General features: G+C 37.8%; 2 protein-coding genes across 2 annotated transcripts in view; both read right to left on the minus strand.

Moving 5' to 3' along the window:
* Nucleotides 1–7,310, minus strand: part of pkn2 (protein kinase N2) — a 41,148-nt gene extending 33,838 nt beyond the window's left edge. Inside the window, exon 1 of the mRNA XM_023336144.1 lies at nt 6,887–7,310. Coding sequence (XP_023191912.1) covers nt 6,887–6,907 — 21 coding nt within the window. The 5' untranslated portion in view covers nt 6,908–7,310. The remainder of the gene's footprint in view (nt 1–6,886) is intronic.
* Nucleotides 7,311–11,707: 4,397 nt separating this feature from the next.
* Nucleotides 11,708–17,186, minus strand: part of hs2st1 (heparan sulfate 2-O-sulfotransferase 1) — a 96,323-nt gene continuing 90,844 nt past the window's right edge. Inside the window, exons 6-7 of the mRNA XM_005802359.2 lie at nt 15,549–15,706; nt 11,708–13,863 (exon numbers count right to left, since the gene is read on the minus strand). Coding sequence (XP_005802416.1) covers nt 13,640–13,863; nt 15,549–15,706 — 382 coding nt within the window. The 3' untranslated portion in view covers nt 11,708–13,639. The remainder of the gene's footprint in view (nt 13,864–15,548; nt 15,707–17,186) is intronic.

Here is a 17,186-nt window from a genome sequence, read left to right on the forward strand (position 1 = left end):
GGGAGGAAGAGGTCTCTTGTTGCTCGTTCCAGTGCGAAATTTGTTTGCACTCCTTGTTGTGTTTGCCCAGTGTGGTATAAGGACAACAGTGGACACCCAAACGATCCTATTTTACTGTGCAACAATGCAAGGAAATCCAAGAAAAGCCAATCAGATAAGCCTGACATTCATCAACTCCGGCAAACACAAGGCCTACATTTTAATTTGAAATTAACACACACATCGTTGACGTGACCATTCTGGTCTCTAGTTCCACTGTCTTTACCACAGATGGCAGAGATGCTGGTCGTCATGTGCAGGTGTTGTCATTTCTTGCAAACTGAACACACCGACTCATGTGGAGGGAAAAAAATGTCATACCAGGAACATGAGACGTCATGGGTTCAAAGAGAAGTGAAGCAGGAACTGTAAGCAAATGCTTCCTCTCATAAGAAAACACAGCGCAAGACTGATGGACTCAACGACTGTGGCTCCACTATTTACTATGAGACAATCCATAATCATGCACTACTACCCGGGTTATATAATAATAACAAAAATGGCTTGATATGAGGAATATGATTTAAAAATAAAAGCTCAGATTTTTTCCATGCGATGTCCAATGAAATTCTTTTCTCACTTTCTTTTGTAAAAAAAAAAAAAATGACAGAAAATATTTTCAAAAAGTTGTTTTTACTTCAGTCATCTCTACTGAGTGATACAATTGAGAAAATGAGAATTTGTTTAATTACAAGAACAAACGTTTTATCGTAATATGATATGACCAGCTCAGTACGTGAGCTGCTTTCTTCAAAATAGTCAGTGGTTTTCACGATAGTTTCAATGTTCTGCTACTGATGATAATTTGATGCTGATGTGTTAAAACAAATGTGTTTAATGCTGACATAGTGTGGTATGAGTTTATACTTTGTAAAACACATACAAAGTATACAATGAGGAATGTTGAGCATACCTTGTATGTGTTTTACACTCAAGATTTTAGTTTTTCAGTATTTTCATGTCTGCATTCTCATAAAATTACTTCTCTCCTAATATTACAAATTTATTCTGGTAATATTATGACTTTATTCTTGTATTATTAATCACAAAAAAATCTTAACCTGGTCTGAATACTTTGTCAGAGTTGAACTGAAAGTATAGCAGCTGTGAAACACTTGTAAACAAGAGGCCGTGCTGACATCACTCAGAACTATGGAAACAAAGGAGTGCATTGGTGAAAAAATCCACATTTCCAAAAATGCAATCTTCCAAAAACAAACATTTTATTAGATCAATAAAATCAATTTATTGCCCAGCCCTACTTGTGGCAGTATGTAACGTTTATTAAAATATTTTTAAAAACTGAAACGGTCACTATGATCTGATAGTACGTCATGAGACAGATAATCTGTGAGAAAAAAACTAGCTCCTCTGCCTTCTCCCAGTGCTAACTAGAAACAACCAATCAGAAAAGGAGGCGGATCTGTCAATCATCCTCCGTGTAGCGCTACTCATCCCTCTCTCTACTATTCTCCCCGCATCCCAAATTCTCTCTGCTACGCTGGATCTAGCTTGCATGTTGTGAAATGCTAGGCTAGTTAACATGGCCACCAATTTTCATGTAACGCTAAGTTGTTTCTCTGCCATTAGAAGATTTAGCAGAGAGTACATGAGGATGACTGACAGAGCTAAGACCCTCCTCCTGGCTCTGATTGGTTGTTTTTGACTATGAGCAGGTCATTTCTTCAGATGGCAACAGTAGCTCATAGAGGAGGTGGAGATCAATCTTTTTACAGATTATCTGTCTCAAAACATACTGTCACAACATAGTAACAAGCTTTAACAAATATGTAAAAAAAAACAACTTTTAAATTTTTTTTTATAAAAGTTACATACTGCAGCAGACTAGCGTAAAGTATTAAGTGGCTGGCTAGTAAGCACATGAGTTGTATAAATAAATTGCTAGCAAACGTCATACCTAGTAAAAATAGCCTTCATGGGTTCATTTGGTGGCTTAGTGACCTGGATTGGACAGTAAATTCACACACCGGGTCTGAACCTCCAATTCATGCAGATTAACAATGTGAGCTCTGGTCAGACAATAAGACAATGGAAAAGTTCAGGCCACTCTCGAAGCCCAGGCTTACAGAGCCAGGCTTTCCCGTTAGAAGCCACAACATCTGAGTATTACACCGAATCCATCGTTCGCCACAGCCTGCTGCACAGCAATGGCCAAGGCCTTGTGTGTTACTTTGGTCAAAAATAGAAACACGTTGTAATAAACATAGATTCTACAAGCAAGACTCCCAAGCATATCTCGGGACAGATTGCACTGTATGTAATATTACACTCTTTGAGCTTCTGTTAAAGGTCATGCCTCACGTGCTACGGCAGGCCGTGTGTGAACATGGAGCAACAAAGTCACAGAGTGACCAATGAACGGCTCTGAGGGACCAACCTGCCGAGAGTCATGACCTGCGTCACCCTCACAGGGGTCTGGAGGGACTTGTGTAGGTTCACTTTGGCTACTATTAGCATAGGAAGGCAATAGAGCAGAAACAATCAGCTTTACAGCATATCCTTTTGTCAAGACTTGAGTTTGTGTTACGACTACATGTTGCCGGTTGCTGATATCCTGAAGATATAACGTTATTTTACCGAGATGCCAGAGAAAAGTGTAGAGTAACTCTAATTAATATCTGTCTCTGTCCTGATATAGAAAAAAAAAATCTATGTCGAGTATGAGTGATAATGTTCCCCATCCGTAAGGGCAGATCTATTCAGTCTAATTCTATCCTTTGTACTCTGAGCACCTTCATGCTTTATTTATTTTATGTTATATACGTTATGTATAATCGTGCTTTCTGAACCAAGCAGCATACAACCGAGTTACCAGGTGATTTGTTACCACCATCATGTCTTACAACTGTGTGAATAAAAGCAACAGCAACCGTACCAGAAAACACAGCGCACCTGTGCTGGGAAATCAGTCAACACAGCGGGACTGAAAAAGCCATTTTATGACTACTTGTTCACATGACAACAGAGCATCAGCTCCTCTTGTCTCAGTGAAAGGCTTCAGTTTATGTGAAATGTTAAAAACAGGAAGGCTACCATCAGAAACGATGCAGCTGCCACGTTGGAGTCGAAGGCTGGATTTGAAATTTGTGAATAGAGGGAAAAAAAAAAAAACGTGTTTAACTGGCTGAAGCTGGTTGTTGATGCTTAGATCTCAGAGCTCATGTTTTCAGGTACGCAGCCATCTCACCCCTCAATACCATGGTACACTGAGTGAATATGACTTCCAGACCGATATCTTCACAGGTGAAATAAATGTTCTCTTGTAGAGAAAATACCGACAAGAAAGCCTTTGAGCATCAATTTCATTTTTTATGAAAAATATCAACCCAGCAGTCGCTTCATCTTTTGATAATTGGGGGCGGGGAGATGACCTGAAAAAAAAAAGTTTCTGATTACATAAAGTAGAATATTTATGTGCAATTTATCAAGTTCACCACTAACAGAGGTAAAAATAGGATTTCAGTTTTTATTGAATACTTTTAAGAGCTCAGCTATTACGTTTTTGACTATTTTTACAGAATAAGTTTTTTTGTTGCCGGTAGGGATACACCAGTCCACTTTTATCACTTTTGATACCGATACAGATATCTAAAGATTAGTATCAGCTGATACGATACAGAAAAACAGAGCTGAATTGACTTAAAATGTTTCTTTAAAAAAAAAGAAAGCACAGACATAAATGTACTGAATTACAAATGTATTTGATAACTCTGCACCAGTACAGCACATTTAATACACCACTTAACTTACAGGGATCACTTCAGTTTCTGTATCTTGAGTCTTCATCTATTGGAAGCCAGTAGAAAACAATCCACTGAATGGAGAAATAATCAAGGTTCCCTTTGAGAGCTTATAAAACACAAACCAGCTGAGGCCAACGGTTAAAGTTCATCTAAAAAAGCATGCAGCCACTAACAGTACAACAAGTAGACAGGTCTGTAGTAGGAGTGGGCATTTACAGTATAGTATATCATTTCTTGTGAAACAATAACCATGATAAGAATTTTTAACCCAAATGATTAGGAACCAAAACAATCGGCTTTACTCCGGCTATCAAACCGGATTTAGCAAACATAATTAATCCTCCAGCAGCACTGCAGAACCTTGATGACTAACCCAAAAAATAATATTTATGATTATTGGTCATTGGAAAGATTAAACATTTGATTATTCTCCAATCAGGGAAAGCACCAGGCCACAAAACCCCTTAGAGTGGAAGTTGTTACCGAATGAAAAAGATCCAGTTTGCCATTTTCAGTGGAAATGAAATGTTAGAGGAAGCAGAGAAGGTGTGAGAAGTTTTAGAATGAAAACTGTATTTTCTATAGAGAGTAGAGTTGGGTAGTAACTAGTTACATGAACTAGTTACATTTACAAGTACCGTATTTTTTGGGGGGAAAGTACTTTTAGGAGTATTTTTACTATGCTGTACTTTTACTTCAGTAGTTTTATTATGAGATATTGCTACTCTTAATTGAGTAAAATTTCTGGATTCTCTACCCAGTGAATGAGGAACAACCATGTTTTAACACACACAACTTCCTGATTGGAAGGTGTTTTTCACTGGAAGAAACTGATTTAGAAAAACCTTTCCTTTGCCTGACTGTCATTTTTTGTTACTTATCTGAATTATTGAAAATTTCATCCTTAAAAATACCAAAAACTTCCACTTAACTTTCTATTTTGGTCCGTCTGATAATGCCATTTTTAATTTTAAAAGATTGATAATTTGATCAGTTACTCAGTAATGAAGTTGACTTTTTACTAAATAGTTTTTTTACTCTTGAGTAATTTCTTGGATGGCTACTTTTTAGTTTTACTTTAGTAAAAACATACTGAAGTAATACTACTTCTACTTGAGTACAACTTTTGGGTACACTGCTATAGAGGCATGTTGGGTTTTTTTATTCTGGATACAACAAAAAGGAGTAATTCTTTAGAAAATTAGGGGAAGCTCAAAGTACTACATGAAAGTTGCGCCGTTTTATCCATTAGAACAGAAGAGTTCTACTGATCATGGAACATACTAGATTAGAAAATGTTGGCAGTCTTTTAGAAATCTTACTATTACGGTAAACGTTCACCACTTCCATTGGAAAACCATAGAGAAACTGAGTACAATACAAGACGTTAAAGACTGTTTGAAATGCAAGATCTGAAATCATCTATGTTTTAAAATATTACTGAAATCCTGTTTAACCGCAATGCTGTGTGACTGATTTCTCTCTCACACACTCTGTGAGGTTGCCTCGGATCGAAATGTGAATTATTAATGATAATGACTGACAATGACAGAAAGTCTCCTGTGGAGTTACAATAAACGAATGAATATTTTAACATTTTAACACACAACAGTAAATATCCATCAACTTTCAATTCTATACAGGGGGAAAAAAGTATTTCTGTGCCGTTTATATTTAGTTTTTTTTTTTAAAAAGAAAACTGAAATCAGCTGTAACTGGTATCGGTAAGTTGGACTTTTCAATACTGGTTATCGATCGGCCACAAGTGATCAAATGAGTGTGTCTCTATTAGTTTATGACTAAAAGTGCCTACATATGAAAAATCATTGAGTCTGACATCACACAGCTGCTGTGTGCAGATTAATGATATATATATATATAAAAAATCACATTTCATTATGTAGCTTCAGCTGGTGTCATGAAGAAGCCTATTTGAAATGGGAATGTTTTTCAAGAGCATATTTTGCGTTTTGGTCTAAGGTTGCTGTGCTAGGAAGCCACATCCACACAATTAGCTAAAAAAAGGACTGCTAATAGGTAATAAACTCTTTTTCATAGTCACTTTGATTGTTATCGCCGTAGCACCACAAAATATCAAGATCAAATTTTGAAGTCAACATCGCCCACCTCTATTTTTGATACATTCATCTTAACTGTTGAAAAGGGTTGAAACTTCAATACAAACGTTTTGCTAAAAGTAACAAAAAACACAACACTAGTAACAAATATGCCTCGTTTCACTTTTAACGTGATTCAACGTAAACTGAACAATAATAATAACCCTGGAAGCTCGGGTTTTAAAATGGTGTCTAGATATTTTGAGTGTTTTAAACCTTCTTGCCACGCAGGTTTACCTAAAACGTGTTTATTTAAGACCACCGAACTGTAATACCAAACTTGGGACGTCTGCTTCTGGGGCTGACGTCACTCAAATGAAACCACATTAACCGCGGTCCTGAGTATTGATACTCAACAAGGAGACACACCGTTTAAAACCGGGAGGCTTTTTTTTTTTTTTTTTTGCTGTTAAACTAGACTTTTCCCTACGGCAGTGATATAGCTGGCTACAAGTTTAACCAGTTTAAAAAGTTTCTGACCAGTTCTTCACTAAACGTAACCGCTGCCTAAATTACATTACGTTTACTCCTTCCATATAGCTGATTTCTTGCAAACAATGCGAGACGGGAACTCCTCACTGGAGTTTACAGAAGAGTCGTTAACTTTAAGGTTATATCAGAACCGAACGTAAACTATCATTTATGTGGAGATAAAGCAGCGCTACGTTTAATGTGTTTTCACGTGAGCTGCATAAATTTAACACGAAAACGTTCGCAAAACAAAAGAGCCTGCTTAAATGTTGAATATTACATGATAACTTAAGTTTGGATAATTGTTTCCCAGGCCTCGATCCATGGAAAGCTCCAAGACAGTCCTGTGGGATCAGTCGGCGGCCTTATAGTTCAACAGAACTCTACGGAACCACCGAGGACCTGCTTTTATGAAATAAAACTCTTGGCCAACTTACTAATGCACCTCTCGGCGGGGTTTGCGCACTTTTCGCAATAGTTGTCAACTTTTCCTACCTGCACGGAATCAGCAGCCATCTTGGATTCGCCTTTGAATCAAATCCTACGGGGAGAGCGGAGAGGGGCGGCGGGACTCCAAAAACAGGACTTGTTTTAAGTTTCCCTCTCTGGCGACAGAAAGACGGGATTATTTTGGCCAAACCATCGCTCTTCTGGGTAACACGGGGCTTCCCATGCCGTCTTCGCACTTCTTTGACGCGGCCTCACAGTCCCGATAGAGTCCCGGAGGGTGGACTGGCGCTCATATGTAAAAAAAAAAAAAAAAAAAAAAAGCTACGGCAGAAATCTGTCCCACTGTAGCTGGAGAAGGAGAGGCGGTGGTTAGAATGGAAGCGTCCGCCCAGAGGAGCCGTAGCGTTGCGGCAGAGGCTCCCACTGCTGGACTGCTCTGCCCGGACAGGGACTCACGTGATCCACAACTTCCAGCGCACGAGCCTTACCTTCTTGCGCTAACCTGCCACCAACCTGAGGACAACATCAACATGGAAGATATGAGTATTGAGGCGCTTCAAACTTTCTGACCTTAGAGTCAACTCTGCTAAACAGTGGAAAGAATCGTCTAAAGTTAATACACATAGTTTTATCATAGGATGAAAAGCAATAGTGAGGATAAAACTAAGATTTGTTGTTGAATAAAACTGGATACATGATGACTTCAGAAAAAAAGTTTAACCCCTAAAATAAAACTGAAGCCTACAAGGCAAAATTAAGAGCTGAACTGAAAAGAAACTAATACATGGTTATCAACGTTTTTTTTTTGTTGTTTTACAAATAAATGTTGAAATTGTGACATTTATTTGTATTTAATCCCTCCTTTCTCTGATACTTCTGAATATCAGAGAAAGGAGTCTTTCTCTGATAGGAGCCTTAAATATAGCCGGCTATATTTAAGGCGGCTATATTTAGCCGCCTTAAGAAGACAACCAATTAGTGAATAGCGTGCACCGGCGTGTAGTTTAACCGTAGTCCAAATACAGCCTATGAAGACCTCACTGATTTGTTGTAGAACATATTGGAGAACATGACATGAACACGAACAGCAGCATGAAGACCAAGGAGCACAACAAACAGGTCAGAAAGAGAGAAATCTAGATGTTTAAAGCACAGATAGGTTCTAAAATAATATCCACAGCTTTGAACAGCTGACAAATTAACAATGATGTAGTTATTATGGAAATAATGCGAATCATCCAACATCTGAAGGTAACATAGTTACTTGATTGTGTTATGAAACGGCACTATGTTCCTGAAAAATATGTAATACAGCCCCTATAAGTTGAATTGAAATAGAAATCTGTAGTGTGTCCTGTTAGAGGATGCGGAAAACTTGAGCTATATATTTAGGCTCAGAGCCAAATCCTCAGCATCCTGTCTGACGGAGCTTTTCTTTTCCAATAAAATAACAAAAAATCATCCATTCCTCCAATTCGCAATTATGTGGACCGTTTTTCTTCTTGTTTTATCTCATAAAATCAGATTAAAAGTCCTCATAGTTGATGGTTGTCAAGGGACATAATTTGAAAAACTTTGAGGGGTGTAAATACCTGAGCTCTGCAAAAGCAGCACATCATAAGATTGTTCCGCATATCCGCGATATTCGACTGAGCTTCATTTGGCAGCATCAAGACGGCAAACGGGTCACAAAATAATTTTATTTATTTTTTTTGTAAATTTATGTCACTTAAAGAAAATAAATGTGTTGTACTTGCTGTTGGGTGGGTCATGCTCTGAACAGCATTCAGTCTGTGTAATAAATTAAAAGCAATCTCACACTGGATGAACTTAACAGCCTCGTCTATAGCAGCCAGTTTATAACTTCATACCAATCCCTAGTCCTAAATCTTGCAATAAACAGCAGACTGTAATTGAAGCTCTTCCAGAGAAGAAGAGGAGGAAGTGCCCTGTTTTTGTTTATTTGGGTCAAAGGGTCAAAACGGGGATGCTGTAACGAGAGAGCGATCTGAGATTATGGGGATGAGTACAATAGCTGATGATGCCTGTTCAGGGATTATCTGAGAGCAGCGAAGAGAACCTCTGACCAGCAGCAGCAGAGGCTCATATAAACGTCTCCTGACCTGAGCTGACTCCTCTCACATGAACCTGGGTCAAATTTAGAGTCCGCCATTCATGATGGATCAGCTACAGCTTCTCTGTGGGGGGAAGATTCTGCATATACATAGTGGCAGACATAACCAGAGCATGAAACATGTAGAAAATAAGCATGCTGAAGATAAAAATCTAAACGTTTATCCAGGATTTTATGACGTCATTGTCATTTGAGTACAAAACATTGACCAACTTAAATCTTCCACCCAGCCAACCGAAGGCGACTTATTTGTCAGTAAAGGGACATTTCTCTATTTTTAAAGATTTGAACTGTGATCAGTTAAATTCTGTGAGACTTTATAGATTATTAAACATTTAATAAAGACACATTTCCCAATCAGTGAACTTTCACAAAAGTCCAAAAAGCAGCAATTGAAATATTTTATGTGGGATCTGAAACAAACCTAGCTCCAGAACGTTGATTTTAAAATAGGAGTAAAAGGAGTCAAGCAGCCAAGAAAGCCATTGTTAATTTTTTAATCAGTGCTTATCCGTCAGTATCTCCAAAACCAAAAGGATTGATGAGTTGAAAACAAGAAAAATCTTATGTATGGATTATCTAGCAAGTCAGAAAAAGACTTTTATTGTTTATGCATATAAATTTGGCAAATGTTTTCCAGCTTATGTAATTCTAAGATACCAAATATAATTTACTTATTGTAGTTTATTTGTGGTCAAAAACTGATGAGTTTCTTTTTAATATTTAAAATGGTAGGAAGCCAAATAAATGACAAAAAATGATGTTTTTCTCCACAAAACAAATACAGATGAAGAAGAACAAAGAAAATAAACACATTTCTTAAATTTTGCCAAGTTTGGACAATTAAGTAGAAAACGAGTCACATTATTAATTGCATGTGTGCTTGATGTTGATGAAAACGTTCTTTATCATATATGGGCAGTGACATCACTGGGTGATGCAGGTTCCCAGCATCAGCTGACGTGAATTTTGTCAGAGCATTAAAAAAAAACAGGTGAACTTGTTGCTCTTTTAATTTAATGTTTTATATATATATATATATATATATATATATATATATATATATATATATATATATATATATATGGGGAAAATAATCTAGTCAAATTAAAATCTTCCAATAAGGTTTATGAGCACAAATTAAAGAAATGGCACATAAGAACTAAGTTGAGTTTGTTTTATTCTATCAGTGGTTTCTGATGAGAAAATTCATTAGAATTCAGATTATGAAATTTTTTCTGATGAAATAAAAGGACAAAATCTGAATCTTTAAACTATCCTCCTTCCCATGTGTAATATTCATTTTTCTATACTTACCCAGACTTGATATCAAATTCTGTACTTTTGAAGATTGTAGGAACCCTTTGTACAGATCTGAAGAGCTCTCAAACAACTGTAGTGGAAATAAGTAATAAGTACACACACGCACACACACGCCTACACACACGCCTACACACACACACAGGAGCTGGCATGGCAGCTTGTTATCTCTGAAGGACATGAGTCTTGTATTGGATCAGCCACCCTAGTGGCTTTCTATCTGTCCATTCCCGGCTATGTAGAAGCTGGCGCTGAAGCACAGACATTTGCATGGAACAAGAAAATAATTAAAACAACACAGAGTCTCATGAAAGTCTTTTGTATATTGATTTTTTTTTAATTTTTTTTTTGTCAGAACCAAATTAAAAACACACGACAGCCAGTGTTGTGTTTCTGTTCCTTCACACAAAGCTGCAAAGCAACGAGAACTGGAGAAAAGGCACACAAAAATGAATGGATTCTACAGCTGATCAGTCCGCAGGCCTTTAAGTACGTAATGTGACATTATGTGTCCATAATGTGACAAGAGCTAAGCTCACAGATAAACATATTATCCTCTTTGTGTGGCTAGTTTATTCTAAAAATGATCCGGTTTATGCAGCGCTAATCAGCTGAGCATCAAAGTGAGATTAAAAACCTGCTGGTAATCTATATGTGATGCTTGTTGCCTTGGCAACATAATCTCCTATAGTAAACATTTTTGAAGGTGGCATGGTGAAACAAGCTTTTATGGTTAAAAGATACCTTACATTACAAAGGTCCTGCTTTGTTTCCAGCTTCCAGTGGAAATTACATTTCTCTGCTGTAGTTCTCTACAAATCCAGGCAAAAATAATACAGAAAATACAATTAAAGAGGGTAAATGTTGTTTTACTTCGCAGCAGCAAAATATAAAAGTACAGGTATGACACAAAAATAACTGGTTCATGATCTGGCTCGTAGAGGTCTAAATGTGCCACAATTCAATTTAAAGAAATCATCAAACAATTGCTCCAATCAGGGCCGACCCAAAGTTATATGGGGCCTTAAGCAGAACTTGGTTTGGGTCCCACACTCCTACTCAAAATATCAGCACCAACAACAGCGGTTTGATCCAGATATGGTGACATTTGGGAGAAAGGGTGGGGGGCTACCTGAAGCTCAAACACATAGAGATGGTAAAAGTTGTGGCATCAGATTGTAACCATGGTAATTCCATAATTTATTCCTCAAAATTGAGTGATTCCATAATTCTTTGTTCTGCTTGATAAAAAAAAAATCAACTTAATTACAACAATATAATTTTTTCTAATGTTTAATGTAATTTCTTCTGCTTTATTTTATTTATTTATTTTGCTGACGAACCTCCTCTATGATTATAGGTTCCATATTTTTATGCCGGGAGATGTTTCCACAATGAAATAGATTGATTTAAAAAAAAAAAAAAAATTGACATCAAGTTCCTGCCAACCTGTAGGAGCAAAATATATATATAAAAAAGAAAGACAAGCAAATTTTTAGTCACGTTAAAATTCAGCCACATCACAAACAAAATGTTGGCTGAGGAGAAGAAATGTTCAAAATTATATATAATCATAAGTTACTTTAGGGATGCACAGAGAAATCGGCTGGTGACCAACTGGTGGTCAGAAACCTAGAAATTTGAAAGACTCCACTGACAGCAACATTCTTCAGTGCGGAAGTTGTTGTGGAGGAAAGAAGACTCAGAGGTTAGCTTTTTTTCCAGAAGCAATGAGGTGTTTTGAAATGGAGGAAGCACAAAAGTGAGCAAGAAAAACGATCTCCTGTCAGCCGGTCATTCAGACTGGATGCTCACTGGATGCTGATCGTTTCACTCCAAATGCTGCCTGCAGTTTGAGGGCCTTTCACACCGGACCTTTTCTGGACTTAAACAAAAAAATTGTCTGCCATGAGATGTCAATTCAAACGTACCTTCGGGACTTCTCCCCCCAACCCCCAAGTAGTGGAAGGAAGAAATTGACATAAAGCGAACTTTAGTAGAATCCAGGGAGGAGGAACATGTTGCAACAAAGTTGCTGTTTTATCCTTCTGACCTTCTAATCTGACTGTTTTAGATTACAAATAACAATTGAGATAGTGCTGTAGTTTCACAGCTAATGTACTGAATACACACCGACACTCCTTTTTAACCTAGTAATGCTAACTAAGCTAACCATGCTAATAGCTAACAAAGCAGTCAAAAGAATTAAAATCCCTCTGTAATCCCTTTTGTCTTTGTTTGTGACTGACAAAACCCTGTTTTACAGTGACTTCTTTCTCTCTCACACACAGTGTGACGTCACCTCTGCTCTGGACATAAATAATTAGCGACCGTTCCAATCTATTTTAAATGCAAACTAATTTGAACACTGTTTTAAAAAAGTAGTTCTCGGTAGTTCTTAAAGGAAATCAAACCAAAATTGGTACTTGCAGGTCAAAACAATTTACAAAAATTGCTGATGGGGGTCAGTGGTAAAGTGTGACCCCAGGTATGGAGGCCTTAGTTCGATGACCTTTGCTGCATGTCTTCCCTCTCTCATAACACACCTTTCTGTCTGACAACTGCAAAATAAACGTCACTAGAGCCGACAAAAACCTTTTGAAAAAAATAAAAAATTGTTATTCATGAATCGGCCACAAACCACTGATCTGTGCATCTCTACAAGTTATGCAACCCACTGGCGGGAACGAAATGGATTGAAATGTTTAGAGAAATTGTAACATTCTGACACACTCCAATAACATTAAAAGCATCCTTCGTTTACAAGAGTCACACATCAAGTAAAGTATAAAACACACACACCTGCCCCAGTAAATAGTCCAATAAAACAAACAAAATAAACCCAGACAAATGTTCTTTAGGTTCAAGAAAGTATTCCGCTTTTTACCGTTACTGTCTCTTTAAGTTAGTCACTGTGGTGAGGCATGAAGATGTCATCTCACTGTGGAAAATATCAGTCCTCACATATGAACAACAAATCATTGCAAAGAGCTAAAATACAACCAAACACAATCAAACAGTACAGAGCCAGTGATTCCCCCCCCCAGGTTAAGTGAAGAACCAGGTCCAAACCAGATCCACGGTCCAGTCAGGGCTCCTCTGATTTTGTTGTGGAAGGAAAACAGAGTGGAGAAGCTGCTGAGGACAACCTGCTGATGAAATACAAGCTCCCCGACCAGCCAGCCGAGCCACAGACGGGCCCGTCACGTAGCAGCGCTACATTAAGTCCTCCATCGCAAATCTAGCAAGTCAACGGCGGCGCGTCTCTCCGCTTCCGTTTCCTCAGAATGAGTCAACTTAACACACACAGGAGACTCAAAACCGCTCTTCTGGGAGTCCCCTCTTCAGTTTTTGGGATAGATTTTCTCATAGAAGAAATTTTGAGCCAGCAGGTAGAGTTCCCCGTCTTTTTCTCTGACAGCGTGGGCCCTGACGAACTGGAACTGCTCCAGCGCAAACTCATAGAAGTCGTTCTCCATCTTCCAGATGGCTGACTGCTGCAGCTTGGCAATGGACTCCTTAGTGGGCGGCTTTTTCTCACTGGTCCTCCTCAGGTGGGATTTCTTTCCTTTAAGACAAGAAGATACAAGTTAGGTGTCTGTTCGCATAAAAAACCCCAAAAACAGTTATGACTTTTTTTTTTGTCGGTTTGCCTTTCCCCACTAAAGGAGGAGTGATGCATTCAGAGTGATGTGTTAGAAGGTTTAAAAAGTTCAGTCTATTTTTTAGCAACTTTTTCCATGTTTGCTGTGTTTCTTTTACAGTTTGTGACAAACATCTTGAGGCTTTTTTTCTAGCCAGTTTTAAAGGAGGAGAAGAATTGTGGAAATAAAAGTCAACGTGTTGACCGAGTGTCAGTTTCGGGAAGACGGTCATGTCGCGGTATGTTTGCAGTCGTGCCGTGCTCTTTTGATTTCACAAGATAGGATATCATTTTCTAACCTATCCACCATTAAAACCTCTGATTTACCTGATTTATCTCTATTGTCTCAGAAATGACTGAATTACTCAAATTACACACAAATGGACTCAGTTTTCTAAGAAGTCAAATTCTGAAGGCAGTAAAATGGGTTGGAATAAACTTACTTACTTTAAAAACTAGTCAGTAATTAATGTGGTAAAATGTCAAACATTTTCCTTCCACTTCAACATTAAATACACTACCTGGCCATTAAAAGGCAACACACTAATAACTGGTCAGACCAGATTTAGCTGTGGAATATATCAGGGAAAAAAACATTTATTGATGGAATGAAATGGTGATTCAGTAAATATTGATCCCAAAGGGAAATTAAATGTTTTTGTAACTCATATTAATTCAAATTCTTCAAAGAGTTATTGTAAATGGTGACGGCTTTTGGCAAGACAGACCTCCTGTAGTGGTCCGTATTACAGTGAATATGAAGAGGCCTCTGACTGAAGTTCTTTTTAAAGCTACCTCATAAAGATTGCCAGGGTTGGCAATTTTCTTGAATTTATGTAAAATCCTTCTTTGCATCATCGTCGTCATCATTTCCAGAGGTCCCACAGACATCCCTGGCACAGAACCAGCCAACTTCACCGGGTGAGGTTGGTTACTACGGTTACGGAGTTGTTGGGTGAAAATACAACTCTGGAAAAAATTTCAGAGCCCACTGCACTGAACCTTATTGAAAACATCCTGGTTATTCCACCAAATGTTTATTTCTGAACTCTTCCCGAGTTAAAATTTTAAGGATTGTTGTTTCTAAATGAATATGAACTTGTTGTCTTTGCATTATTTGAGGTCTGAAAGTGCTGCATCTTTTTTCATTATTTTGCCCATTTCTCATTTTCTGCAAATCAAAACTAAATTTTTGCTTGGAATATCGGAGACATGTTGTCAGTAGCTCATAGAACAATGTTAGCTTTACTCAAACGAATACCTATAAAAAGTAAAATCAGAGAATTTTAAGTGGTCTCTTATTTTTTCCCCAGAGTATTTTACATAATCATATCGCCACCTTCCAAAACATCTTTTGGTAAAGAGAGGTGGTGATTTTTTTGGATGGAGCCAGGGAGGAAGGTGGCATCATAATATATGAGCTAGGAGTTTCTCCTGCTGCGTCTTAAGAATCTGCCCTTTTGAAGTCTGGCTATTTGATTAAATATTTAAGATCTGAATTTTTTCCCTCCAGTTAGATTTAAAAAAAAAAAAGCCATGATAGTTGTTTATTCCAGCAAAAGGAGTTGAGACGGCACTAGGATTTAACGACAGAGTAAAGCTTGCGCTACCCGTTTTGTACAGCTCTGTGGCTCCTCTGAAGAACCGTGGCAACGCGGCCTCCAGCATCATCACAAAGTCCTCCAGCTCCTCGGTGACTCCCACCAGCATGTACTCATTCACCAGGTTGTATTTGGCCTGCTCCAGCGCCCACTGGCTGCCCACGTTCCTGCACACATCGAGTTTTGTTTGGGTTGACGGGGAGAAAAGCAAGATAAGACCATTTCTGATCCGGTTGCTGCTCACAACTATAAAAGTAAAAAAATATGCGGTGATAGGAGCAGGGATGGAGGGGCTGTGGATAGGAACATATCAGGAGTGAGACGCCACCAACACATGCGCTGAGAGGGACGGAGCCAAGAGCGTGTTGTGAGCCCAGAGGACAAAATGGAGGCTGAGAAAAAAAACAGCTGCTTTTCAGATGTTTCTTAGTTTGTTTCAGCTTTCCATCCCGTTCTCTAGAGAAGACAGTAAAAGGTGTCAGAGAGTCACAGCAGGAATAAAAGCAATGCCAAAGGTGAGATGGTTACATAAATACAGAGATGAGGTCAAAGGTGAAAGCACTGAAAGATCCTGGGAGGAGAGAGCAAAGTACTTTAAGGCCCATTGTGAAGCGGCGTGAACTGATAAAGCTGCTGCTTAGAAACTATTTTACAAGCAGAGATAACAAAACGATACCGAAACAAAAAATAAGTATAAAACATTCATCTTGTCCTTTTTAATGCAAGGCTGTAGGAAAAAAAACAGAAATATAAAAGAAGTGAAAAATTAGGAAGCATCTTATAGTAGCTGGTAAAAATGTTCAAAGATTGATGCTTATTCTTAAATTAGACAATGTTTTAGTTGGTAATTTTACTCATTAGATAAAACAACCAAAATGTTTCCTGATTGTGAAAAGATTCAACGCTGGCCTTACTAAAATACTTGTATTAGTTTATTTTTGTCTGCATTGTTAAAATTTGTATTAATTATCCATATATCTACACAGCTGAAATCAGAATAATCAAATAAAAACACACTTTCTCCCTGTCTGAAGTTAAATCAGACCAAACATCTCTCACGTTAGATCAGTCAAAATTACCAAACTTATTTCTATTTGCTAAATGTTGGAAAACCTATTCAGAGGATTTTTTACAGATTTTTTTTTTGTAACTTTCTTTGAATTTAGAAGTTTACATACATTTACATACAAACGGTTTATGTCGTACGGTTTAAATCCCCGATGCTGACCAAATGCATGTGAACTTTGGAATTCGAAGAAAGTTACAAAAGTTCTCAATAAAGGTTTTCCAACATTTAGAAAATATAAATAATTTTGGTACTTTTGACTGACCTAAAACAAGAGAGGTTTGGTCTGATTTAACTTCAGGCAGGGAGAAAAAATGTGTGTGTATATTTTTATTTGCTGTATGTAAACTTCTAGTTTCAGCTGGATATCTTTATTCCTTGAGCGCAGTTTTGGTTCCATCCCAAATAAATATACTGCTGACTATAAAAAGCATTTTTGCAGAATTCACATCAAATAAAGCAACATTCACAGTCCACTGGAATAAAGGAAAATGTCATCATGTGCCACAGGGTAGAATGTGGAGACTGTTTTGTCGAGTACGGCTGCTTTCAGGCTGTATTCAACAACTATTACTATTTGA

The sequence above is a fragment of the Xiphophorus maculatus genome, chromosome 6, assembly GCF_002775205.1.
Source record: "Xiphophorus maculatus strain JP 163 A chromosome 6, X_maculatus-5.0-male, whole genome shotgun sequence".
Taxonomy (NCBI): Eukaryota; Metazoa; Chordata; class Actinopteri; order Cyprinodontiformes; family Poeciliidae; genus Xiphophorus; species Xiphophorus maculatus.